General features: G+C 42.1%; 1 protein-coding gene across 1 annotated transcript in view; it reads left to right on the top strand.

The window, feature by feature from the left end:
* The first annotated feature begins 18,256 nt into the window (after positions 1 to 18,256).
* The window catches only part of LOC144499672 (TBC1 domain family member 8-like), an 86,751-nt gene continuing 77,879 nt past the window's right edge, over positions 18,257 to 27,128 (top strand). Inside the window, exon 1 of the mRNA XM_078221939.1 lies at positions 18,257 to 18,564. Within this exon, the coding sequence (XP_078078065.1) occupies positions 18,438 to 18,564 (127 nt within the window). The 5' untranslated portion in view covers positions 18,257 to 18,437. The remainder of the gene's footprint in view (positions 18,565 to 27,128) is intronic.

Here is a 27,128-nt window from a genome sequence, read left to right as displayed (position 1 = left end):
AGGGTATAGTTGGGTGGATTAGCAAATTTGCTGATGACACCAAAGTCGGTGGTGTGGTAGACAGTGAGGAAGGGTGTCGTAGTTTGCAGGAAGACTTAGACAGGTTGCAAAGTTGGGCCGAGAGGTGGCGGATGGAGTTTAATGCGGAGAAGTGTGAGGTAATTCACTTTGGTAGGAATAACAGATGTGTTGAGTATAGGGCTAACGGGAGGACTTTGAATAGTGTGGAGGAGCAGAGGGATCTAGGTGTATGTGTGCATAGATCCCTGAAAGTTGGGAATCAAGTAGATAAGGTTGTTAAGAAGGCATATGGTGTCTTGGCGTTTATTGGTAGGGGGATTGAATTTAGGAGTCGTAGCGTTATGTTGCAACTGTACACAACTCTGGTGCGGCCGCACTTGGAGTACTGTGTGCAGTTCTGGTCCCCACATTACAGGAAGGATGTGGAGGCTTTGGAGAGGGTGCAGAGGAGGTTTACCAGGATGTTGCCTGGTATGGAGGGGAGATCCTATGAGGAGAGGCTGAGGGATTTGGGATTGTTTTCGCTGGAAAGGCGGCGGCTAAGAGGGGATCTTATTGAAACATATAAGATGATTAGAGGTTTAGATAGGGTGGATAGTGATAGCCTTTTTCCTCTGATGGAGAAATCCAGCACGAGGGGGCATGGCTTTAAATTGAGGGGGGGTAGTTATAGAACGGATGTCAGGGGTAGGTTCTTTACCCAGAGGGTGGTGAGGGATTGGAATGCCCTGCCAGCATCAGTTGTAAATGCGCCTAGTTTGGGGGCGTTTAAGAGATCCGTAGATAGGTTCATGGACAAAAAGAAATTGGTTTAGGTTGGAGGGTCACAGTTTTTTTTTAACTGGTCGGTGCAACATCGTGGGCCGAAGGGCCTGTTCTGCGCTGTAATGTTCTATGTTCTATGTAAATATGTGGGGTTATGGGAATAGGGCCTAAGTGGGATTCTGATTGGTGCAGACTCGATGGGCTGAATGGCCTCCTTCTGCAATGTAGGGATTCTATGATTCAATACTTGTAAAACCTGAATTAAATTCAGTCTCTGTTGTTTCAATGCAGATTGTTTTTTTTGAGATCAAGTGATCGTGTTGTCCAAAGTGAAGGTTTAGAAGTTGTGTCTCAGCCGCTGTGTTGGTTTCTACAGTTGACTTTCAAGAGATTACTTTCACAGATAGCTTGGTAGGTGCAATCATGTTTATGGAGGGGGGGGGGGGGGGGGAGAGAACATTCATTTTTCTGGTTCTGCATGTGTGGTACTTTTGAACTGCTCAGTTACTTACAGCAGAAATTGTGGCTGTTTCTCTCTCTCTCCCTGAACTGACACTGTTTCAAGATGGATCTCTAAGATGATACAAGATGGATCTGGGGGAAAAAAGGTTAAATTTTCCTGCATTACATGATCTGAACAAAATGCTAAGTTATCTTTGAAATACGGCACCAACACTTCAAACAGTCTTTCTCATCCCCAGTAGTTCTTAGCTTTACTATGGCCAAGGCAAAATTTACATTCTTACAGTGAGGCATTGAAAATTTCATTATCTTCTGGATGAGATCACAGTGAATCTTAATTAAATTAAAGATTATCGTTTCTCCTCTTGAAAGGTAGCTACAGTGTGATGTGCAAATCTGTCTGCCATTTTGAAAACAGTCTTTAAATTCAGTCCAAGGTCGAGCAGCTTTCTAAAAGATATATTATAACTGCACACTGTAACACTGGTCAGGCAGTGTTAGTGAAGAAAAACAAATGTAGCGGTTCAGGTCTGTGACCCTTCATCAGAACTGAAAGTTAGCAATGTAATAGGCTTTTTAGAAGTGAAAGCGGGGACAGGGAAAATGACGAACAAATAGGGTGGGAGTGGAGAGCAGGACAAATTGAATAACGATAAGTTTTATGGTACAACAGCCAAAGCAAGTTGTAATGGGGCAAGTAAAGAAAATAAATTGGCGTCTAGATGAAATGTGAGTGGCTGAAAACAGGTGATTGAATGCAAAGTACAGGCATTTAAAAACAAGCAAAAAAAAATGAAAAAACTAAAAACAACACACGTAAAATGGAGACATAGGTTATGATCTAAAATTATTAAACTCTATGTTGAGTCCCGAAGGCTGTAAAGATGAGGAGCTGTTTTATTGGAACACAGGAGCAGATCAAGGACAGAAAGATCAGGGTGGGAGTAAGGTGGTGGATTAAAATGACAAGCAACAAGAAACTCTCATTCACGCTTGCAAGCTGAACAGAGGTCACCCAGTCTGCTTTTGGTCTCCCTACTGCACAGGATGTCACATCATTAGTGGAAAATACAATATACTAAATTGAAAAAAGTACAAGTAAATTGCTGCTTCACTTGGAAGGAGTGTTTGGGGCCTTGGAGGGTGACGATGGAAGAGATAAATAGGCAGGTGTTGAATCTCTTGTGCTTGCATGTCAATCTGCTATAGGCAAGGGTGTCAGGGTGACTGAAGAGTGAACCAGTGTATTGTAGAAGGAAATTTCCTTTAAAATTCTGGAAGTAGAGGGCAAAGGAAAATGTTTTTGGTGGAACTGGCAGAAATGGTGGAGGATGATCTATTGACTACTGAGGCTGGTGGGATGGAAAGTGAGAACAAGGGAACCTTAACATGGTTCTGGGAAGGAGAAAGGGTGACAAAAGAAGTGGGTGAAATACTTTGGACATTGTTGCGGGCTTTGTCAACCATGGTGGGGGGTTGCGGGGGAGATCCTCTATCGAGGAAAAAGGAAGCCATTTCAAAAGCACTCGTCTGAAAGGTTGTATCATCCAAACAGATGCAAAAAGTGATGCAGAAGCTCAGAGAATAGAGTCCTTACAGGAAGCAGGTTCTGAGGAATTGTAGTCAAGGTAGCTGTGGGAGTCTGTGGTCTTTTAATTGATAGCCTAATCCCAAAAATGGAAATGGTAAAGTCAAGGAAATTAAAGGAAGAGTAGGAGATGGACCACATGAAGGTGTGAGAATGATAGAAATTGGAAACCCAAGTCAATTAAGTTTTCAAGTTCAGTGTGAGAGAGGGACAGCCTTGTTAGGGAAAAAGGGGTGAGGGAGAGAGCTCGAGTAGGATTAGAACAAGGAATGTTCCAAATTACCTACGAAAAAAGCAAGCATAGGTAGTAGGACCTATGCAGATACCAATAGCAATATATTTTATTTGAAGAAAGTGAGTGGAGTTGAAGAAGAAATTGTTCAATATGAAAACAGGTTTAGTTAGCTAGATGGAGGAGGGTGCTGGTGGGTTGGGACTGATTCGACCTCCATTCAAGGAAAATGAGATGAGCTTTCAGACTATCCTGATGGGGGATTGAGGTATGGAAGGATTGGATGTCCATGGTGAAAAGGAAGCGGTAGGACACTCCCAGACCAACGAGGGTGAATCTGCCCTGAACAGGAGACCCTTGTAAGACTGGGGCCCCCCAGGCTATCAGAGGATGTCCGCCAAGATCATCACAGATAACAGGATGTAGCAGTCAGCAGGCTGCAGGTAATGGGGTTGCACCCAGGTGTAGCGGTAGGGTTAGGAACATTAAGAAATATTGAAACCTCTTTCGGGTTATGGGTCTGCAACTACTGTATAAATATTGCACTTTTGTAAATATGTTTGATGTTTATGTGAATGGCTTGATCAACTGAAGTCTTTGTGCTTATTTACATATAAATCCTCTTATTTAGACGTTTAGCCATCCTCCCACTCAGTGAGTGTCCCTTTGTGAGCGACACATTCATATGATGTCAATCTCACTAAAGATCATTTCCACACCCTTGTATAATGTTATGGAAAGGGGATGAAATCTTTATTGAAGTGTGTGTGCTTAATGCGTTTATAACCCTTTTTCCTGATGACGGACCATTGTGTGAGGGCAGCTCAGCAGCCTTGAAGGATTGGAGGCAGTTGTATCTGCTAAGTGATAATGCCAAAGGACAAAACCAGGACGGGCAGATGAGATCCTCAACCATGTCCTCATCTCACTGGTTGCTATAGGTACTCATTATGTGGTGACGACTGCATCAACTAAGTTGCTGCAGCATTCTTACTGTGTGTCGACTTTCATTCCAAGAGCGAGCGCATGCTGACCTTGGAACTCGTGACTTTGTCAATCACGAGGCTAGAAGGTGTAAGTATGAATGCTGAGCCTTCTCTCGATATGACTGGTTAGGACAAATCCCTTTCAATGCAATGGAACACACAACAATGATGTGGGAGACTCTATCTGGAGTGTACTGCAGGGCCGCACCTGAGTGGTCCAAACATCAGAAGCACATCTTCAGAATGCCAATGGTTTGCTTGATTTGGGACAGTGAGGAGCTGTGAGCTACATTGTACCTCTCCTCTGAAGCAGTCTGAGGTTGATGCGCAGGTGTCATGAGGCAGGGTTTTAGTGGATACCCCTTGTCCCCAAACAGCCATCCCTGTAGGCACTCAGGCCCTTTGAATATCTGAGGCAGCTGGGAGTGACTCAGGATCTATGAGTCATGGGAACACCCAGGGTTCTTTGCAGAAACGTGTATTATGTGCTTCTGATGATAGCACACCAGTTGAACATTGATGGAATGAACCTCTCCCCTCAATCTCACCATACAAGAAAGTTTTGCATACCTCCTCCCCTTTTATTATGTCTTCCCCAAATACAGGCTGCAGATGCCTCCTCTAACCATTACCATCCCATCTGCAGACCAGTGCAGAGCCAGAGAAGCCAAGACACAGACTGTGAAAATGCCCTGCACACCAAGCTGTGCATTATCCCAAACGAGCACGCAGCACTTGCCCCTCCCTATAGTGGGGGTACAACGTGCATGCTAAGCATAACCCTGTAGCATGGCCCACTGCACCCAGGACTGTCTGTACTTTCTCACTCTTGACTGTGAGGTCCACAAAGCCCAAGGACTGTCTCTGTTCTCTCATCCCTGATTGTGAGCCCAAGGACAGTCTCTACTCTCTGTCTCCAACCTGCTGGCCCCAGACCAAGAACTTGGATTTTCATTGAGTTCTCCATTGTCCTCATGACTGAACACTGCACTGTCTCCCTTCCTAGCCCTTTGAGTCTTAGTGTGATCCATCCCTTTTGTGCCACACTAACACCATCTGTTCATCCCCCACCTTTATCCTAATCCAGTGTCTGTGTGCACCTCCACCTATTCATACATATGCTTTTGCATCCACCCCCTTATTTGTCAAAGTTTTGGTTCCCCTTGTCAGGCTACACCTTCCCACCTCTTGGTCTCTCCTGTGTCTGCCATTGTTCGCCCTCCATCCCAAACCCTTTGCAATGCCCTCTTGCCTCTTTGCCTTTCCACCACCTACCCCACCCTCCCTCCCATGTGTCCAGTATCCTCACCCTCACCTTGGTTGAAATGTTGGTTGTTTGAGTGTTCAATCCTGCCTAAGTACCGCTGCACAGTGCTGTCCTTTGGGACTATGGAGGCAGCCATGGCAGCTGACCAACCCTACACTTCCAGCAGTGTGGCATTCCATTGGATCATAATGAGACCAACGCAGAACTTGGCAAGTAGTCTATGAAATTGTGAGCAATATGTCATCTGACCAGTGCCCATCAACTCTTTTTCAAACGTCATTCAGACTGTCTTGATTTCCCACTGGCATGACACAGGTTGGAAGGTGCCATCTAATTCCAGAGAAAACCATATTTAATAAGCACTTATGGAAGTGTAAGAAGTCTCACAACACTAGGTTAAAGTCCAACAGGTTTATTTGGTATCACAAACTTTTGGAGCGCTGTTCCTTCACCTGATGAAGGAGCAGTGCTCCAAAAGCTTGTGATACCAAATAAACCTGTTGGACTTTAACCTGGTGTTGTGAGACTTCTTACAGTGCCCATCGCAGTCCAACACCAGCATCTCCACATCATCACTTATGGAATGGTATTGAATGCAAGTGGCATTCACTTAACTATTCAGCGGGATACCCTATCTGCCACTGACCCGCCTTTGGGAGAATTTCAAATTGTTTTCACGTTGGTGGCAATCGATTTTTTGGTCCCAGCTAGATACTCCACTCCCACCCGCCATGAAACTCGCCAAAGGCAGGATGAGAAAATTCCATCCAAGGTCTGGAGAGTGGTAGTCCCTGATATTGTTGACCTTGGCAACCATAAAAACAACATTTTTGCAAGAGAGAAATGATTTTGACCTCATTTCTTTTTCTTGATTGTATCCTAGCATTTAACCTCGTTCACACCATGCACAGCATCCACTAAACTCCCTCACACCATGCACAGCATCCACTAGCTGCTGCATTACTAAAGATTAAAACAAGGAATAGAGGGTAAAAATGGCAAGCCTCTACTACCAGTAAAGAATCTCACTCAACTGGAGTCCTGATAGAATAATAAAGTGCAAAGGTCAGTACTCGCAAATCACTATGCTCCTGATTTTCCAGTCATCGGTTTTGATGGTCAACAAACCGAGAAAGCTGTGACCAAGTACACACAGATTTTTTATATGCACACTGGATAAAAAGATATGAAGTATTTACCCTTGGAGATATTGCTGCTGATTCAAGTATCAACAACATCTCTCTTACAATAATTAAAGAAAGGCTGCAGAAGTTAATATGGCAAAAGACCTCTGAGAGAAATGGAGTACTAATTTAACCGTACAGCAGTGTGCAAAAAAGTGGCTGTTTGAATAATTAAATAAAAAAACATTGTTGCCAGCGGAAAAAGGGAACTAAACAAGTTCCTGATTGAATATAAAATGGAAGTGATTCATCTCAGAAGTCGTTTCTGTTGGATTGAATCCACGCCAAATCTACATTACACAAACACAGTTATTTTCAATGGCAAGAAAATAGCCCATAGTCAGAAAGAATAAAACCTAACAAAAAGGGAAACCTACCAGCTCTGTAGCAACTTATGTGATGCAACTTTACCATCAGGTCCAGGGAGATAAGTTTAAGTTCAATCTACTGTATAGGTTAAAAATTGGTGATGATACAATGATCAATTCGTGTACACCACAATAATGTGTGCATCCAAGTACACCAATCCTGTATTCCCAGTGGGGAATTTCACTCAGAGATGGGAAGCAATGTTGTAGCACTGACTCTTTGACAAGTACATCCTTTGAGCCCAACTCAAGTTTGGGATCAGTTAATTTACTAACAAAATTTGATTTTGACTAGATTTATCAGTGTCACATGTATTAACATACAGTGAAAAGTATTGTTTCTGGTGCAATACAGACAAAGCACACCGTACATAACGAAGGAACGGAGAGAGTGCAGAATGTAGTGTCATAGCTAGGGTGGAGAGAAAGGGCAATCTAATGCGAGGTAGGTCCATTCAAAAGTCTGATGGCAGCAGGGAAGAAGCTGTTCTTGAGTCGACTGGTATGTGTCCTCAGACTTTTGTATCTTTTTCCTGATGGAAGAAAGATGAAGAGTGTATGTCTGGGCTGCGTGTGGTCTTTAATTATGCTGACTGGTTTTCTGAGGCAATGGGAAGTGTAGACGGAGTCAATGGGTGGGAGGCTGGTTTGAGGGATGGACTGGCCTTCATTCACAACCCTTTGTAATTTATTGCAGTCTTTGACGGAGCAGGAGCCATACCAAGCTGTGATGCAACCAGAAAGAATGCTTTCTATGGTGCATCTGTAAAAGTTGGTGAGAGTCATAGTGGACATGCCAAATTTCCTAGACTTCTGAGAAAGTAGAGGCATTGGTGGGCTTTCTTAACTATAATGTCCGAATGGAGAGACCAGGACAGGTTGCTGGTGATCTAGACACATAGAAACCTGAAGCTCTCAATCAATTCTACTTTGTCCCCCTTGATGTAGACAGGGGCATGCCGTCCACTACACTTCTTGAGATCGATGGCTACCTCCTTTGTTTTGTTGACATTGAGGGAGAGATTATTGTCGTCGCACCAGTTCACCAGATTCTCTTTCTCTTTCCTGAATTCCATCTCATCATTCATAGAATCATAGAAACCCTACAGTGCAGAAAGAGGCCATTTGGCCCATCGAGTCTGCACCGCCCACAATCCCACCCAGGCCCTACCCCCTTATCCCTACATATTTACCTGCTAATCCCTCTAACCTACGCATCAGGACACTAAGGGGTAATTTTAGCACGGCCAATCAACTTAACCCGCACATCTTTGGACTGTGGGAGGAAACCGGAGCACCCAAAGGAAACCAATGCAGACACGGGGAGAATGTGCAAACTCCACACAGACAGTGACCCAAGCCGGGAATCGAACCCAGGTCCCTGGAGCTGTGAAGCAGCAGTGCTAACCACTGTGCTACCATGCCGCCCATTGTTTGAGATCTGACCCACTACGATGGTGTCATCAACAAACTTGAAAATTGAGTTGGAGATAGCAGTTTCATCATAAATTTAATTTGCAGAAGCTCTTTGAAAGCAGATATACTCTGGCAAATGTAACACTCTTAGATGTGACCCGTGGAGTATTGAAACATCAGGAAGGAACTCTGATGGATTGGAATGCTATGTTAAAATGGAGGATACAGCAAGTAATTGCAACTGTACAGACTAAGTTTAAGTTTGTTTATCAGTGTCAGAAGTAGGCTTACATTAACACTGCAATGAAGTTACTGTGAAAATCCCATAGTCACCACACTATGGCGCCTGGTCAGCTACCCTGAGGGAGAATTTAGCATGACCAATGCACCTAACCAGCATGTCTTTTGGCCTGTGGGAGGAAACTGGAGCACCCGGAGGAAACCTATACAGACACGGGGAAAACGTGCAGACTTTGCACAGTGATCCAAGCCGGGAATAGAACCTGGGTCTCTGACGCAATGAGACAGCAGTGCTAACCACTGTGCCACTGTACCACCCTATGATCTATGGATCTGTACAAGGTTATCTGACCTCAACTCAGATAATGATGAGTTGTCCTTAGAAATCAACTTTTCTGCTCCAACCATTATCCAGTATCCCTGGGAGAAGTGCATGCAAGTAGATATAGTGAGAACAAGATTAGGTTTAGCTCTTTCCTGTTGATAAAAAGTCAACCAAAACTCACTGTTAAGGCTCAGGTAAATAATGACAAATGGGTGACATACCAGAATGGTAATCAATACCTGTGGAACTGTATCCCAGAAACAAGTAATCACCTTCAGGAGAGGAGGGGGAAGATTGACCATGTAAGAAAAGTGAAGATATCATTCAATATCACAGAATTGTTACAGCACAGGAGGAGGCCATTTGGCCCATTGTATCTGCACCGGCTCCCCAAATAAGCATCATGACTTAGTGCCTTTCCCCTGCAAATTGTTTCTATTCAAGTAATCATCTAATGTCCTCTTGAATGTCTTGGTTGAACCTGCCTCCCCCACACTTCCAGATGTGAACCACTCAATGTATGAAAAAGTTTTTCTCACATCATATTTGTTTCTTTTGCCAATCACTTTAAATTTGTACCCTCTTGTTCTTGATCCTTGTATGGAGAAACAGTTTCTCCCTATCTATAATGAACAACCCCCTCATGATTTTGATCACTTCTATCAATTCTCCTCTTAGCCTTCTTCTCTCCAAGGACAACATTCCCAGCCTCTTCAACCTATCTGAAGTTTATCATTCATGGAACTATTCTTGTAAACCTCTTCTGCATTCTCTCCAATGCATTTACATTCTTCCTATAGTGTGGTGCCCAGAACTGTACACAGTTTTCTAGCTGAGGCCTATCTACTGTCTTGTACAAGTTCAGCATAACCTCCTTGCTTTTATATTCTATGTCCCTATTAATAAAGCCCAACATACTATCTGTTTTATTAACTACTCTCCCCATCTGTCCTGTCACCTTCAATGATTTATGCACATATACACCCAACTCTCTCTGCACCTGCACCCAGTTAAGAATTTTACCCCTTATTTTATATTGTCTCTCCATGTTCTTCCTACCAAAATACCTCACACTTCTCTGAATTAAACATCATCTGCCACCCATCTGCACGCTCCACCAACTTGTCTATGTTGTTTTGAAGTTCTACATTGTCCTGTTCACAGTTTACAATATTTCCAAGTTTTGTGCCATCCACAAACATTGAAATTGTCCCCTGCACACTAGGATCTAGATCATTAATATATAATCAGGAAAAGCAAGGGTCCTATACTGACTCCTGAGGAACACCACTGCAAACCTTCCTCTAGCCTAATAAAATAGTCTATCATTCAGCCAATTCTGTACCACATTGCTACTGTCTCTTTTATTCCATGAGCTGTAACTTTTCTCACAAGGCTATTGTGTGGCACTGTATCAAATGCCTTCTGAAAGTCCATGTATTCCACATCAACATCATTACCCTCATTAACCCTTTGTTACCTCCTCAAAAAACTCCAGCAAGTTAAACTTAATTTCTCCTTTAGAAATCCATACTGACTCTACCTAATCGACCCACATTTTTCCATGTGACTACTAATTCTATCTTGAATGATTGTTTCTGGAAGCTTGCCCACCACTGATGTTAAACTGACTGGCCTGTAGTAGCTGGGGCTATTCTTACAACCATTTTTGAACAAGGACACAACATTTGTCATTCTCCAGTCCTCTGGCACCTCCCCCGGGTCTAGAGTAGACTAGAAGATTATGGCCAGCGCCCCTATAATTTCCATTCTCACTTCCTTCAATATCCTTGGGTGCATCTTATCTGGTCCAGGTGTCTTGTCAATTTTCAATACCAACAGTCTATTCAACACTTCCTCCATATCAATTTTGAACCCTTCTAGGGACAGTTTCTTCATCTGTCACCATGTTCTGGGCAACATCTACCTCCTTGGTAAAGGCAGATGCAAAGCGTTCATTTGATACCTCAGCCATGCCTCCAACTTCCATGTGTAATTTCTCTTTTAGTTCCTTAATCAGCCTTACTCCTCCTTTTACTACCCTTTAATATTTATATGGAAGACTTTGTGATTCCCCTTTATGATGCTGCCAATCTTTTCTCATAATCCCTCTTCACTTCTCTAATGTGCTTTTTCACTTCCCCTCTGAACCATCTGTATTCCTCTTGGCTCTCAACTGTATTTGCTAGCTCACACCTATCATAAGCACACTTTCTGTTTCTTATTTTAATTACGATCTCAGTTTTCATCCAGGGAGCTGTGGATTTGTTTGCCCTTTACCTTTTAAGGGAATATGCCTTGACTGTTTCTGTACCATTTCTGTTTTGAAGGTAACCTATTGTTCTATAGTTTGTCCTGCCAATCTTTCATTCCAGTCTAACTGACCCAACTCCATTCTTGCCGTACTGAAGTCAGCTCTCCTCCAGTTAATTACTTTCATTTTGATTGCCTATTATTCTTTTCTATCGTCATCCGAAATCTTACAACACAATGATCACTGTCTCCTAAATGTTCCCCTGCTGTCATTTGATCAACTTGACCAATTGCACTTCCAAGAACCAGGTCCAACAATGCATCATTTCTTGTTGTCCCAGTGTCCCAGGAATCTAAAGGTCTCCCTGCTGCACCATCTTTCTAGCCTCACATTACTCTCCCTTATCCACCTATTTCTGTACTCATTTTCACATAGCCCTGGAGGTACTCTAGAGATTAGTACATTTGAAATCCTGCTTGCTAATTTTCTAACTAGCTCCCTAAATTCTGATTGCAGAACTCCATCCCCCTTCCTACGTAAGTCATTGGTACCAATGTGGACCAAATCCTTCCCTCAGAAGGATGTCCTACAACATCTTCTATGACATCCTTGACCTTGGCGCCAGGAAGACAACTCACCACCCTGGCGTCACATCTATAGTCACAGAAACACCTATCTGTTCCATAACTAACAAATCCCCTATCATTATTGCTCTGCCCTTCTTCTTCCTCCCCTCCTGTTCAGGTGAACCACTTGTGGTGCCACAAACCTGGTTCTCAGTACATTTCTCCGAGGAACCAGCAACCTCACTAGCATCCTAAATGGAAAACTGATTTCTGAGTGGGACCCCAGTGGATTCCTGCACTACCTGCCTAGTTCTCTTGAACTACCTGGTGGTATAGTCCATTAACTCTCTGCCTCCAGGCCCTCAAGTTGTGATGTGACCACCATGTATCTCTCAGCCTCGTGGATGCACACCCAGCCGTCGCTTGAGCACTAAAACCTGGAGTTCAAGTTTCTGCAGCTGGCAGCACTTCCTGCACATATGGTTGTCTAGGACACCAGTAATGTCCATGACTTCACACATATTGCAGGACATGCATTCCACTTGACTGAGCTGCCCTGCCATGTCTTAACTTATCTTTAGTTAACTCTATTCTATTTTGAATTACTTGTATTTCCTTACCATATATGCCGTAACTTTTCCTTATTTCAGGCACTGGTTTTTCACATACTGCCCCTTACACTGAGCACTTAACATTTTATTAGTTGAGGCATGGCACGATATACAAGTTCAGTGCGTGTTGGTCTGTCTTTCCAGTGAATTTCAGGACCTCTTGGGCCTTCTCTCCTTGGTTGCTTGAATCTGGTCTCTTGACTCACAACGTCCTACAAGAATTTAACTTAGCCAACTTAACTCTAACACACATGCAAATCCCTTTGGAGTTTTAAGACTTCAACTCTAATGAAATCCTTTCCAACTTACAACTCCCAGTCTACCTTAACTGCCGAGAGCTTCCAGTTACCTTAACTGCTGTAGCTACGCGCTTCACAGTGGCCTGCTGAATGTTCTGCCTCTATCTCAATTTCTCTTTCTCTTTCTGGTGGAAACAAAGACTGTGGCTTTCCCAAAATTATCAAGACTACTTTACTACTGCTTCTTCTAAGCTAGATTTTAATTGACTGAATGATTCCTCGGTAGCCAAGTGGTTATATGTTTTCTATTCACATTCTCTTAAGGCAATTACTTCAGCACTGGCAATCCTGTTTATAATGGAACGGTCTCTAATGCTGGATTCTTACAGCAATCCCCAGCCCTGCAGCAGTTACTCTAGTCACTAACTAAGCCATATCAACCCTTCAGCCTGTGACAAATACCCATCGACTGGCAATGTCTTGTGCGAATGCTAATTTTCTAGCAAGTGCCCTACTCCTAACTCTCTCCCCCGATAAAGGCCCCTCTCACACACCCCCGCGCCCCCCCCCCCCCAACCCCCCCAGCAAATGTCCTGTGACAAATGCTAAGTCTTGGCAAGTGCAAAGAGTGATGCATCCCTATTTTTGTACGCTTTTTGCAGATAACTTTACAATGTTTAGCCCAAGTGAGTGTTTCTGGGTCAACATAACTAACAACTTCTAACCCAAGATTGAAACTCTTGACCAATTGGAAGAAAGCTCCTCACTTCCATACAACAATATAACATTAATTTGTATCTCTAACCAGAGGTCCTTGGACCATTCTAGCCTTCAGGCCATGCACTGGCCAATCAGTGCTGTAGCTTTGGTTGTTCTTTAGTGCTAAGCTGAACTTGCTGGAACTCCAATGTGCAAATGTGGCCTAGCTATCATTTTAGCTCATTCTCAAAGGATCCATGTGTTCTTTCTTAAGGCTACATCAGAATTGTATACTCAGCCATGTTGTTCCAGTACTGCTACAACACTGGCATCTACCCAGCAAAGTGGAAAATTGCCCAGGATGTTCTGTAATCAGGTGAAGTCTAACATTATGAAGGAGTAAAGAAAGCAATGGACTCACATGGAGGAAACACAGAGAGCTAAAGTGGGCAGTGTAGAACCCAGTTTTTAGGTGCTATTTTGCCAGATAAGGATTGAAAATGGAGTTTTAGATGCTCACTATAGATGGGAAGTGTGCAGGACGGCACTTTGGTAAAGGGCAAAGAAGTGTTCTGTAAACACATCTGAAGCAGCTGTTAGGGAATTTGCATATGTAAACGAGGAACCTAAAACCTGCTACTTTTATTTTATGTTAAGATAGACAGTGGCAGTGTGGATTGACTCCGGGAAAATTTACTGGAAACGCAATGGGTTGGATTTTCTGGCCAGTCTCGCTGATAGTGGCACCTACTATGGGTTACCCAGCAGCAGAGGGTGGAACAACAGGAAACCGGAAGATCCTGCCACTGGCCAATGGCGGGCCACCATTGCCATCGCGAAACACACCAATGTATGTAAAAACAGGAGTACTTCTCATAATTAGCACTGGTTCTGAGATTTCCTGCCTCTCTCCTGACCTCCATTGATCTCATCCCAGCCTCATTCTCTCCAACAGCATTCCCATTTGCCACCAATTCTCCCGAAGCCTGTCATCTTCCTGTCCAGCAGCCATTCCTCCTTCAGACCCTGTGGTACAACCCAATATCCATCCTTTACTCTCGTTCTATGCTTCTAAACCTTTATGAATGTAACACTACATTCTGCAGTCTCTCCTCTCTTTTTTTAAATTCATTCATGGGACATGGGTGTCGCTGGCTGGCCAGCATTTTTATTGCCCACCCCTAGTTGCCTGAGGGCAGTTGAGAGTCAACCACATTGCTGTGGCTCTGGAGTCATATGTAGGCCAGACCAGGTAAAGACAGCAGATTACCTTTCCTAAAGGACATTAGTAAACCAGATGGGTTTTTTCGACAATGGTTTCTTGGTCATCAGTAGATTCTTGATTCCAGATTTTTTTATTGAATTCAAATTCCACCTTCTGCAGTGGCAGGATTTGAACCCGGGTCCTTGGAACATTAACTGAGTTTCTGGATTAATAGTCTAGCGATACCACTAGGCCATCACCATCTCTATGTGCGGTATGCTTTGTCTGTATAGCATGCAAGAAACAATAATTTTTACTGTACACTAATACATGTGATAATAATAAATCAAATCAAAATCAATATCTTATCTGGAAATTGAAGCACTAACCATGTGGACTCCTATCACATTAATGGTCTGAATCTACTGAGGAATGGCAATCAGTGTTGGATTATTACTCTGCTCCTATTAATTTACTGTGTACTAGAGTTCCACATTTCATGCCTGGAGTTCTGAATCAGGCCTCCTCAGAAATGTGAACATGGAGTGTTCTAAATGTAGGGGTATTCCTACTGGAAGTTAAAACTTACTGGGAAATTCCCACTGAGTCCTATCATTGAGACCTCCGGGAGATCCGCCAGTGCATCTTTCAGGGTGTCTCCAGAACATGACCATGCAGAGACTGGACCAATAAGGTTCAAGGAAGAAAATTAAGGGGTTAAACAAAATACCATTGGTGGAAGGATTCTGCTTCTCTCTCCACAAATCCAGCCTGGCCTGCTAGGTATTTCCAGCATTTTCTGTTTTCATTCCAAATTTCCAATATCTGCAGAAGTTTGTTTTTGTGCTTTTAACCTACCGAGTAACTTCTAGAAAAATATGAAAACATAAGAAAGCTCAGAGTACAATGTCAAAGGCTACATGGATGAAACTTAGCAACTTTCAATATCAAGGGGCTAGTTTTCCACTTCTCTACTCTTCATTAAGTTTACATCTTCTATCTGTGCCTCTTTTGACATCATTCAAAAGCTTATCAAGGCCCTTATCATTACTTCCTTCGAAGCAGCAACCGCAATTTCCACTTGCTGCTCTCTTGCTGATTTACTTGGTTAATGTGAGTAATCTTGCTTATCTGAATTGCATTAACTATCATCATCCCTTAACACATCTCCTTCCAGAATGTCTGTTCAGTTGTGAGCAAGATTCACAAAGCTAATTGTGGATGATTGTATCCACGTCAGTGGACAGACTTGGCTGACGGGGACCATTCTATAGTGGTAAGGTTAGTAAATTAGCAATCCAGAACTCAGACTAATGCTCTGGAGATAGGAGCTCAAATCCCACCATGGCAACAGGGGAAATTTAAATTCAATTAATTAATTAATCTGGAATAAGATGCTAGCTTCATTAATAATGATAATAAAACTACAGGATACTGGTAAAAAAAAAACCCATTCTGGTTCACTAATGTCTTTCAGTGATTGAAATCTGCCATCTTTACTCGGTCTGCCTTATATGTGACTCCAGATCCACAATGATGTGGTGGTTAACTTTTAATTGCTCTCTACAATGGCCTAGCAAGGCACTCTGTTATATCAAACCAATACAGAAAAAAATACTATGGATATACCTACAGCACATAGAATACAGTGGATCAGGAATGCAGCTCATTACCGCCTCCTCAAGGGCAATTAGGAGAGACAATAAACGCAGTCTTAACACAATGTTCATATCGCAAGAATGAATTTTTAAAATGATGTCTTCTTCTTTAATGATGCCTCCCCACATGGCCATCTCTTCCACCACTTGCCCCACTCAGACCTACCCAGTAGTAGTGTGGCCACATGATGAAGTCACACCTGGTCTATCCCCCTACTCAACTGACGACACCTTTTCTTCCTTTGAGCAAATCATCTTGTTCCACTCGTCTCTCCTCTTTCAAACCTCATTCTCTACCACCCATCCAAACACGAAGCCAAGTTTCTCTCAGATATCTTCACTCCCTTACACTCTATACCTCCTCATCATCTACTGTATCCTCTTTATCCATCTTAGCTACTTCTTCAAAAAAAAAATTAAATTCATCAAACATAGTTTACCTTTAATAAATCTATGTTGTCTGTCCTTGGTTAACCCATGCTCACTAATTTTACTTTGATATAATGAGTTGGGTGAATCGGAGAAAAGATCCAACATTGTGGTTAGGTGGGTTTTTACATATATGATTAGTGCTGTTGGTTCTGCTGCCCTTTGGGAATAGGAGACTCTGCGGGCACAAGCTGTATGCCAGTTTAAGGCACCCTGCACTTCTGTCTGCACTTGTAGCAGAGCAATTAGTGTGAGTAAGAACCACTTCCACACTTTAACCTGATGGCAGTTGGTTGTCCTCTTCTTCCAAAGATGTCAATGGAAAAAATTCCATGGTTATCACTAAAGTCAGCAGGAATAATAAGAATAAAAATAATAATGATTAAGAGAATGTTGTATGTTTAATTTCCACTGCCTAGCAACCTTAAATATTGTTTATGTCTGAACGCACCAAATGACTTGCTTAGGGACAGAAAGCTAATCTCTAGGGGAGCATCGGCTGTCTGTCACATACAACCATTCAGATAATGTCCTTTTTATCATCATTCTCCCGCTTCTTACCTCCAAACAATTTTTTTATTGATGTTACATGACTGTTTCCAATTCAATGCGCCTCAATTTTACCTAGCAATCTCTTTTGCAGAGACTTTTGTTTCTTTTGTAGAAACTTCAATATCCCTTTGAACCAGCAGATGGAGTTTGATTTTACATTGCAGCTGAAGTATTTACTTAGTACTTCCGAATGTAGCCTGGATGATGTGGTAGTGGGAGTCTGAGTTGCTGTGCAATATGTATCCGGAGCTATGGATCATGATGGTAGAGGTTCCAATCTTTTTTCAAAACATTTGGCAGACCAGGAATTTCTTCCACTCTTACCGCCTGCCATTGGTGTGTGTTGGAAGGGTTTGCAGGTTGATACGCAACCGTGTTTGGCTATCTTAGGAACACACCTTCCTTGGCCATCAATTCCTGGAGTGGAATTGAACCTGGAGCTTCTCGCTCAGAGACAGGAAGGCTATTCACTGCATCAGAAGACCTCCTTCCAGATTATGTAATGGGGTTTGAATTCACAGCATCTGACACAGAGCCCAGTGGACTGCCAATGGAGGCAAACTGACAACCAAAAGCTTGGTGAAAAACATCATAAATACTGCACAGAAAATGCATGGGATGGGGGAGATCTCATTGGTGCTGATGGCATGCTGAAATGATTCTTTGAATTCATCGTCACCAGTATTATAGAACAACAATTAGTTTGAATGTAGTTATGTTTCAAGGCTAGTACATAAACATTCATTACACATTTTGTACATTCTAGGCTTAGTGTCAAGGATCAGACTCCAGTACTACAGTGTCTAATGACAACACGACCAAGCAGTAGCACACCAGTTTAAGATGTAAACATAAGACCACAGGCATATCTCATCACATGACAAGGGCCACAGCAATGTTTCCCTGATATAACCAGAAAATAAAATCCACTGCATTTTACATCGTTTCCTTTTATAAGCAAGAACTGCTGGAATACAGTAGCAGTGTCAATCAAGCCCGACTATTTAATGACTCACCCTGTGGTTCAGGGGATTAGTTCACAAGTATATATTCATTTTCCCATTGGAATAAATTACCAGTTTAGTGAAGACAGAAAATAAGTATCTAAGAGTTCTGAATGGTTGCAAATTTGGGGTGGGACTTCCTCTGTTAGAACCGGAAGACTCAAAACCGAGTGAAATCCGGAAATTGGAGGTGAATATTAGCGTAAGACAGTGTGAGTCGCGGGAAGGTGCACTGTTAGGCTCAGTACAGGTGGAAAGAAAGAGCATTTGTAGAAGACAACTCCATTGCAGTGCTTAGCATTTGACCAAGAAAAGGGTGAAAAATTGTCTCTATCAATTTCTAATGTACGCGTGAAGGGTTTTCATCATGTGGCTAAAGCCTGAAGAAGTGCTGCTGAAAAATGCTCTCAAGCTCTGGGTGACCGAGAAATCCAATTCTTACTTCATTTTACAGCGCAGGAGGAGACAAGGAGACAGCGGGGGAAAACTGTCCGGTGAGAGACTGGGGAAAGGGAGGGTAATCTTCTCCTAAAGCTGATTGCGGTGTATGTGTGGAGATGTTTCATATCTGGGTTAGGAATATGAGGTAAATGGTTGGCAGTGAGCCCTATTGTGCTTTGTTTGGTTACAATTATAGATTTGTTGAACTTTACCGGTGACTTATCTGAGCTAATTGTTACTTTTTTTTTGAAAGCACATTTAGTTTCATGTTTGTCCTTTCATTAATTGAATCAAATTATAATGTTTTTTTAAAAAAAGTGTTGCCCGCTGAGCTGCATTTGTTGCTTGGGCTGGTGTGTGGAAAGAACAACTAGTAAAAGAGTGCTGAGTTTAACCCTGTCCGTACCTCACCTGGCTGCTCCCAGCTTCTTGTCCCGTGTTTTATCCTCTGGGAAGGACAGTCAGGGTTTAAATTCACTCTGTAAAACAAGATTGTGATTACCCACCCTTCCACAGACAGCACTGCGTTAGTGGCTGCTCGTTTTATACCAATCTACATTTAGCTTATCAGTGAACGCTGTTTTATTTGTGTATATATGCGTGTGTGTCTATGTTCCCAGAGTATATCCAATCCCCGCGGGGTGTGTGGAGGCTCCTGAAATTGAGTCTTTTTTAAAAAACCCTCGAATGTTGTGATATGAACTGAAAATAATTGCCTTGATTTTTGTTCCCTGTTGCAGGGCGTTATTGGGTTACTGTGAAATTCATGCTACAGTGATTGCATGATATGTAATGGATTTAGAAATATTTATACTAAATTGTAACATTGCCTTGTTTTGTGAGCTAAATGCATTGCTGTTTTAGTTCCGTTGGGTAAGGCTACATATTGGTAGTTTAAAGATGCTCTTTGACAGGACCACTGAGTAGGCAGGGATGCATTGATGGAGTTGGCTTTCTGGCACTGCAAGTGGCTATATTTTGGGTAATATAATACAAAATGATACTGAGGTGTTACTTGGATTTTAAATTGAATACATATCTGGTTTAATTGTGAATCAAAGGGGTTGAGTGGAATGTGACCATAGACCATGAGATGGAGCAGAAGTAGACCATTCGGCCTGTCAAGTCTGCTCTGCTATTCAATGAAATCGTGACTGATCTGAAATGATAATGCTCAACTCCATTTTCCCATTAAATGTTTTCACCTGAAGGGTGGTGGGTGTATGGATCTCACTGCCTGAAAGGGTGGTAGAGGCAGAGACCTTTGTGACACTTAAGAAATGTTTAGATGTGTACTTGTGATGCCAAGGCATACAAGGCTATGGACCAAGCGCTGGAAAATGGGATTGGAATAGTTGGTTTGTCTTTGATGCAGACTCAAGGGCCTTTTCTGTGCTGTATACCCCTCAAACTCTCTAAGAAAATCCCTCCATGCCTGGGGTCAACCTAGTGAACCTTCTCTGGACTGCCTCCAAAGCCAGTATATCTTTCCTTTGAACAGTTTTGGTCCCCTTTTCTATGTGCCAATAGGGAGGATTCCAGCAAATTTTATTAATTACCTACCTCCAAGTGAAGTCAGAGCGCTTGTGTGCTGAGATTGCCATATGTTGCATAATGACCTTCCTATCTTAGGGTTGAGAAGGGGATGGGAATTATTGATTCTGCCCTTGCAAGCTATTACCCCATCTCCAACTTCATTTTTTTCAATAATGCCCTTGAATGTAGTGCCACCTCTCAAATCTCTGCCCACCTTTCTTGTAACTATAAAATTTAATCTCATTGCATAGCCACCCCTTCACAGCACTGAAATTGCCCAAATCAATCCTGTTTGCCTTTAACCATTAATACCATACTTTCTCATCCTTCTCCACCTGTCTGCAGTCTTTGATTTGACATGATTATCTCTTCCAATGCTTCTCCGCTGTCATCCAGCTGAGTGTGAATGTCCTTGCCTAGAGTCACTAGACCAGATAATGTCCTCCATTGGCTTCCCTTCCCATCCCTGTACCATTCGGTCTGGGATTCACTCCGGATTTATCCTTGTCCAAGTCTTATTATTCTGCTGCACTTTGACATCATTCTAAAATTCAACAGGGTATACTGATGACCCTTAGCTCTGCCACACAACCTCCTTTCTCAATCAAACTGCCTGTCTGGTATCTTGCTCTGGATGCCATTTCCTCCCACAAACTCCACTTCCTAATCACAGATTCTACTCTGGCTGCAGCAGACGGCTTGCAACTTCAGCATTTCCTTTTGCCCCTGAGCGGAGATGCCTCTCCGTTGCAAAGACTGACCACTACCTCCATGTTAATGCACCTTTTAAGTTCTTGCTTTAACCCTTCAGCTGCTTAAAAACTTCATCAAGGCTTTTTTTCTTCTCTCCGGACTCAATTATTCAAGTGCTGAGACAACTAGCCTCCCAACCCTCTAAAACTTTGCTGCTCTTATCCTGAGTCCTGACATATCGTGTTTATTCATCACCCTGTTTCTTGTTGACCAATATTGGCTCCTTGGTCCAGAAGTGCCTCAATTTTAAGGATTTAATTCTTGTGTTTAAATCTGTGGTACAATTCTGGGCTCTGTTCCTGCAAGCCTAGCTTTGTGTCTATTCCTCACTTCTATTCCACTAATGCTTGTTGTGCAAGTTCTCCCCTAAACCTTTGTGCCTCTACATCTCCCTCATTAAAATCTGCCTCTATGGCGAAGCTTTTGATCACCTTTCCTAATTTTTCTCGACCTAATGCTCAGTTTTGTTCAATTATGCTTATGTGCTGCACCTTGGGACATTTTTTCAGTGTTAAAAGTGCTATATAAAGTTGTTGTTGAATGTTGTCACCCTCTTTCTGTTACTGGATGCAAGGCCAATGAGCAATTGACGTTCCTTGTCCTTATGACAGCAAGTTTGTAGCCAGATCCCTGCTGGGCGTTGGCAGTGTCAGTCAGGCCTTCTGGTGTTATGCAGCAGTGTGTCCAGAAAAGGAACAGGAATATATGCAGCATGTTCCATTTGCTACAATCTCTAACAAACCTCCTCACTGTTCTAGGGTGGGAAAACAATATTTTACAGTTGGAGATTATTAGTGCACTTATGTTCCAGACTTTTTTTTAGAAGCCCATGTTGAGTATTCCCTTGTTGAGAAGGAGTTGTCATTTCTCAAGATTGACTGTTAACTATGACTTATGATTATTCGATTAGATCACTACATACAGGCTAGCTTTAGAAATAAAGTAACATAGTTTAAAAAGTCAGCAACTCCATTAAATGGCTTAACTTTTAAATAGTGTAACGAGAATCAATCTCCATTTTCAAGAAGACACTACTTAATTCCTTGGCATGCCACTGCAAACAGGATTGCATGATTTTACATGGTGCACTTGTTAATCCCTGAATGTATTGCTAGCAAGGTGATTAGCGATCTGATGTATAAGAATGTACTTTTTCCTGAAGCATTGAACTTAATTTCTTTGAAATAGCTCATTAAACAAGCTTGTGAATATGACTGCAACTAAATTACATTTTACACTGGGTTTCTTAATTGCTCAGTAGTTATAAAACATAAATCAATCCGAATGTAGGAAACGCATCCCAATTACCTTTATCTGTCCAGCTACCTGTTTACAGAGATAGTGTATATGTTTGCTGTTTGTAACTAAGTGGAGGGGAGTTATCTGTCGTAAAAGTAAATTAAAAAAAAAAAAATCCTACTTCTGTTGATGTACAATGTCTAAGTGGAATACAATTACCTGTTGGTGTCTCTGTGCATATGTGGGCCATGTGTTGCCCTGCTAGTCTGTTGATATATTTTTTCTGGTAAACTCATCTGAGACGCAGAACTTTCCAAAATACCCATATTGCTGTTCCCATCATGGTTTGTTAAATGTATTATTGCGAAATACAATCTTTACTTTGAGAGTGAAAATTACCATTGGGTATTATGTAAAGGGGTGAAGTATGTAAAGCGTTCTTCATCCAATTGATAACGAAACTTTATTAATATCAATTCTATTTTTAAGGGATCGAAGCTTCTTGTGAGGAAACTTTCTCACTTGTATCTGGTGCCTCCCCCCCTGAGATTGGGAACTTGCTTTGTCTGGCAAATCTAGCTGAGTACCATACACTCCACCGTTACATTCAGAGTGAAGTTTTCTAATCATGTATGTTATTTAAGTTGCATAAATCTGGTGTTCAATGATGTAAGATCTAAATATATAATCTACTAAATACTGTAAAGTCCAGTCAGTCATTTTCAATTTATTAAAAATTGAACAAACATGTTTTAGCATTACTGAAAAATCGACATGTTGTCAAAGCTTTCTGTCTTGCACTCATCAGTACAACTCGCCAGAATACCAGACTGTAAAGGAAACAAGAATTTGTACTGCATGGGAGCATGGAGTGCAGATTGGTTGGCAAGTGGACTCTGGTAGAAGTGTGCCATAGAAAATTCACCTAAGTGTTAATTGCCAAGCTTTGTTTAAATTCAAACCAGGCAGGACATTCCCTGGGGAATGAACCAGGAAATGGTTGGCGTCTAATGGTTGCAAAATGCAAATGTTGAGTTTAGAAGTGAAATTTGCTGGAGTTACACAATGAGCCCATCAATCACAGAATCGTGTAGTGCATGATTGAGCCCATCGAGTCTGCGCTGACATGTGGGAACCACCTAATCTATCTTGTCCCATTTACCAGCACTTGGTCTTGAATGTTATGAGGTGCCAAGTGCTTATCCAGGTAATCTTTCAAGGATTTGAGGCAACCCGTTTCCACCACCCTCCCAGGCAGCGCATTCCAGACCATCGCCACCCTCTGGGTTTAAAAATAAGTTTTTTTTCCCTCGCATCCTCTTCTCTCCCCCCTCCCCGCCCAAAACCTCCTGCTCCTTGCCTTTGAATTTGTTTCTTTGTGACTGATCCTTCAGCTGCTCCTTGCCCATGCTCCTCATAATCTTGTACACCTCGATCAGGTCAGCCCTCAATCTTCTCTGCTCCAATGAAAGCAACCCAAATGTATCCAACCTTTCTTCATCATTTAGATGTTCCATCACAGGTATCATCCTGGTGAATCTCTGCACCCCCCAGTGCAATCACATACTTCCTGTAACATGGCAACCAGAATTGCACACAGTGCTCAGCTGTGGCCTCACCAAAGTTCTACACAACTCCAATATGACCTCCCTGCTTTTGTAATCTATGCCTTGAGTGATGACCCATATGCCTTTTTCACCACCTCACTAGAATGCCCTTCTGCCTTCAGAGATTTATGTGCAAATGCACAAAGGTCTCTTTGTTCCTCAGAACTTCCCAGTGTCATGCCGTTCACAGAATACTTCCTTGTCAAATTACTCCATCCACCACCTTGCACTTTTCAAGTTAAATTCCATCTACCACTCATCTGACACTCAACCTCACTGTCAATGTGTGCAAAGAAAAGGCAATTTAATATCTTGGCATAAACCCTATGGAACTGACTTCAAAAGTGATTGGTTTGCTTTAACCAAGTATCAAAGAATAGGGGAAATGATGGAAACAAGATTATTTCTATATTTCCAACATGTGCCTCACCCTTGATTTGAAAATATCAATTACGGACAACCTTGAGTCCACTGCAAACCAGGATGCGTTTTGAAACTTAAACTGTTCATCGCAGGTTTATAGAGACTTCTATCCCATTGGTTCAGGTTCAAAGCCAGATGTAAACATTGTACTATCCAGTTTTTAATAAGACCCTTTTTAAAAAAGTGCCTATCCTGTCTGACTCCCCTATTTTGGTCACCTTTTTGTACCATCTAGGCCAAATTATCCTGCAACCATGGAGATAAACCAATTCTGGGAAGTCAACATTTTAAAAATGGGTGAGATAAATGTTGAAGGATAAAACAATAAAGGTGCATGGAAATCCAACCATTAACATGTGATTAATGCTACTGCTCATGAGGTTGGTCATCTTCCTCCATGGGCTAGTTATGTGTAATGGCCTGTTACTAAATTGTCATTTCTGTGTAATACTGACTTAAAATGGAAAATAATAACTCTCTAAATATGGGTGGTACTGATAGCTGCGGTTCTTTCCCATAACTGCCAAGAAAGTAGTGGTGATCTGTTGCCTTCAACCTCTGTGGTGGCCTCATGATGTTAGGGATGGGAAATTTCTAAGATTTTGACTGGGTGACAGTGATGCAACTGTGCTAAATATGGAAATACTTGGAGTTAATAGTGTTCTCGTAAAACATGGTTGTTTTGTACTTGATGGTAATGGTCATGGGGCTGGACTTGCCTGTGAAAGTCATGCTTTGAGTCACTTTTTCATTTCTATTCCATTGGAGCATGGTAACATAGGAACTGAAACCCCATGAGCCAGATCCTCTCTTCAGTTAAGTCATGACTGATCTGTAGTTCAAACTTTATTTTCCTGCCTTTGCGCCATGTCCCTTGTTACCGTTGCCTTCTATTGCAAAAGCTCTGTTGATCAACTCCGTCTTGACCTTGTACTCCAGCCTTCTGAAGGAGCGAGTTCCAGAATTTCACTATTCTTTTATATGGACAAAATGGTCCCTGATTTTGATCCTCCATTGACTAGCTTTCATTATACTCTGTTCTACTTCCTCTTTATGGGGAAAGCAGGACACATAGATAAACTATTCATTCCCATTATCAAGTCAAAACACTGAATTTGATCACCTTGAACTCCAAGGAATTCAAGCCAAGCATATGCAACCTGCCAGCACAATGTTTAACCCTTTACAAACTGGAATCTGCACAGTGCCCCTTTCAAGGCCAATGTCTCTTTCTGAAATTGAATGCCAAGACTCTACAACCACAGCATTAATTCCTCCTTTTTGTATTGCAAACCTCTGAGATAAAGACCAACATCCATTAGCCTTTCTGAATCGATATAGTAGTTTTTAGTGATTTGTTTAAATGGATTTCCAAACCCCTCAGTCCTCCACAGCTCTTGGTCTTGCGCCAATATTCCAGTTAAGCTTTTCTACAATTCAAAGTAGATAACCTCCCATTTGTTCAGTTCTATCTGCCACGGTTTTTGACCACTGACTTGGTCTATGTCCCTTAGTAATTTCCTGTTCACCACTTACTGTGCCACCTGTCACCTGCAAGTTTGAAAATACTTCTCTCACTTCCTCCATCCACATTAATGTATCTGGTGAAAAGCCGTAGCCTCACTACAGATGCTGAAGCATCTTGTTCATAGAATGTTCCTTTTTTCCCTACGGTCTCTCATCAGTTACAAAATCCATGTCACAGAGTTACCTGTAATTCTGTGTACTTTCATTTTGCCAATGATCTGTTGTGCAGAACTTTATTATCACCTTCTGGAAGTTTGAAGAGACAACTGTACAAATTCAACTTGATTAGTCAGACATAATCTGCCAATCATAAGTTCTCCATGAAATTTCTTTCGTACATTGTCTCTCCCTGTCTGTACCATCAGTTGTTCAGCTATTCTGCACTGTCCTCTGGCATTCTCTCCTCGGACTGCTGTCTGCTATCTATTTCTCAGCCTGTGAAAGCCTCCTGAAAGTTTCACCCCCATTCCAAATGTCTTTTTAATTATCCCCCTTTTCACCCTCAAAAAATGGGTCTGAATTTTCTGGCACTTCTGCCACGGGATTTTTGGTCCTGCCAAAATTGATGGACAGTTGACTGGCTCATCCCAATGCCAAAGAACCTGTTGTGGCAGGACCGGAACACCTATATTAATGCCATGCAGGAGCTGGTACAAATCACAAGCATATAATTTTGTGAGAGACTTGGCAGTTATCAGAAGTTTAAAATTAAATTAAGTGTCTTGTTTTTTAGTGCAGAAAGTAATGAAAGTTAATTGGCGCACGGTTTCAAGCTCATTATTGTAAATGACTATTTTACCTTGTAAAATATCATGGCATGTATTTGTATATTAGGATGAATGCTTTTTGAAAAGTAATTTAGCAGTGTTAACTGAGCACTATGCAAGATTGGAAAATTGTTCCAGTTGGTATTGCTGTGTGCTTAACCAGTATTGAATATTCTAGTGCACATTACAACACTCAATCAAAAAGGTTAATGGATTGTTGGCCTTCATCTCGGGGCATTGGAATGCGTAAGTGAGGGGGGGAAAAACGTTGCAATTGTGTGAACTTTGATGAGCCTGTCTGGAAAACTGCATTCACAGATTTAGATTTTGGAATTGGGGTGGAGGAATTGTTCAACAGGTTTATTTTTTAAATACATTTTATGGCTTCCACTGTTTATCACATTCAACATATGATCGTATGCCTGTGATGGACAGTGCAATATCCTGGGAAAATTTCTGAGTAAGTTCCAGGTCTCTAGCCCAAGTCTACACTTCCCACTGCCTCGGCAAAGCAGCCGCCATAATTAAGGATCCCACGCACCCCGGACATTCTCTCTTCCATCTTCCTTTTGGGGGGGGGAAAAAGATACAGAAGTCTGAGGTCACGTACCCAACCGACTCGAGAACAGCTTCTTCCCTGCTGTCGTCAGACTTTTGAATGGACCTCTCATTAAGTTGATCTTTCTCTACACCCTAGCTATGACTGTAAAACTACGTTCTGCACTCTCTCATTTCCTTCTCTATGAAGGCCTTGCTTTGTCTATA

This window comes from Mustelus asterias, chromosome 10 (assembly GCF_964213995.1).
Source record: "Mustelus asterias chromosome 10, sMusAst1.hap1.1, whole genome shotgun sequence".
Lineage (NCBI taxonomy): Eukaryota > Metazoa > Chordata > Chondrichthyes > Carcharhiniformes > Triakidae > Mustelus > Mustelus asterias.
The sequence above is the reverse complement of the archived record's forward strand: the minus strand, read 5'-3'. Positions and strand labels throughout refer to the sequence as shown.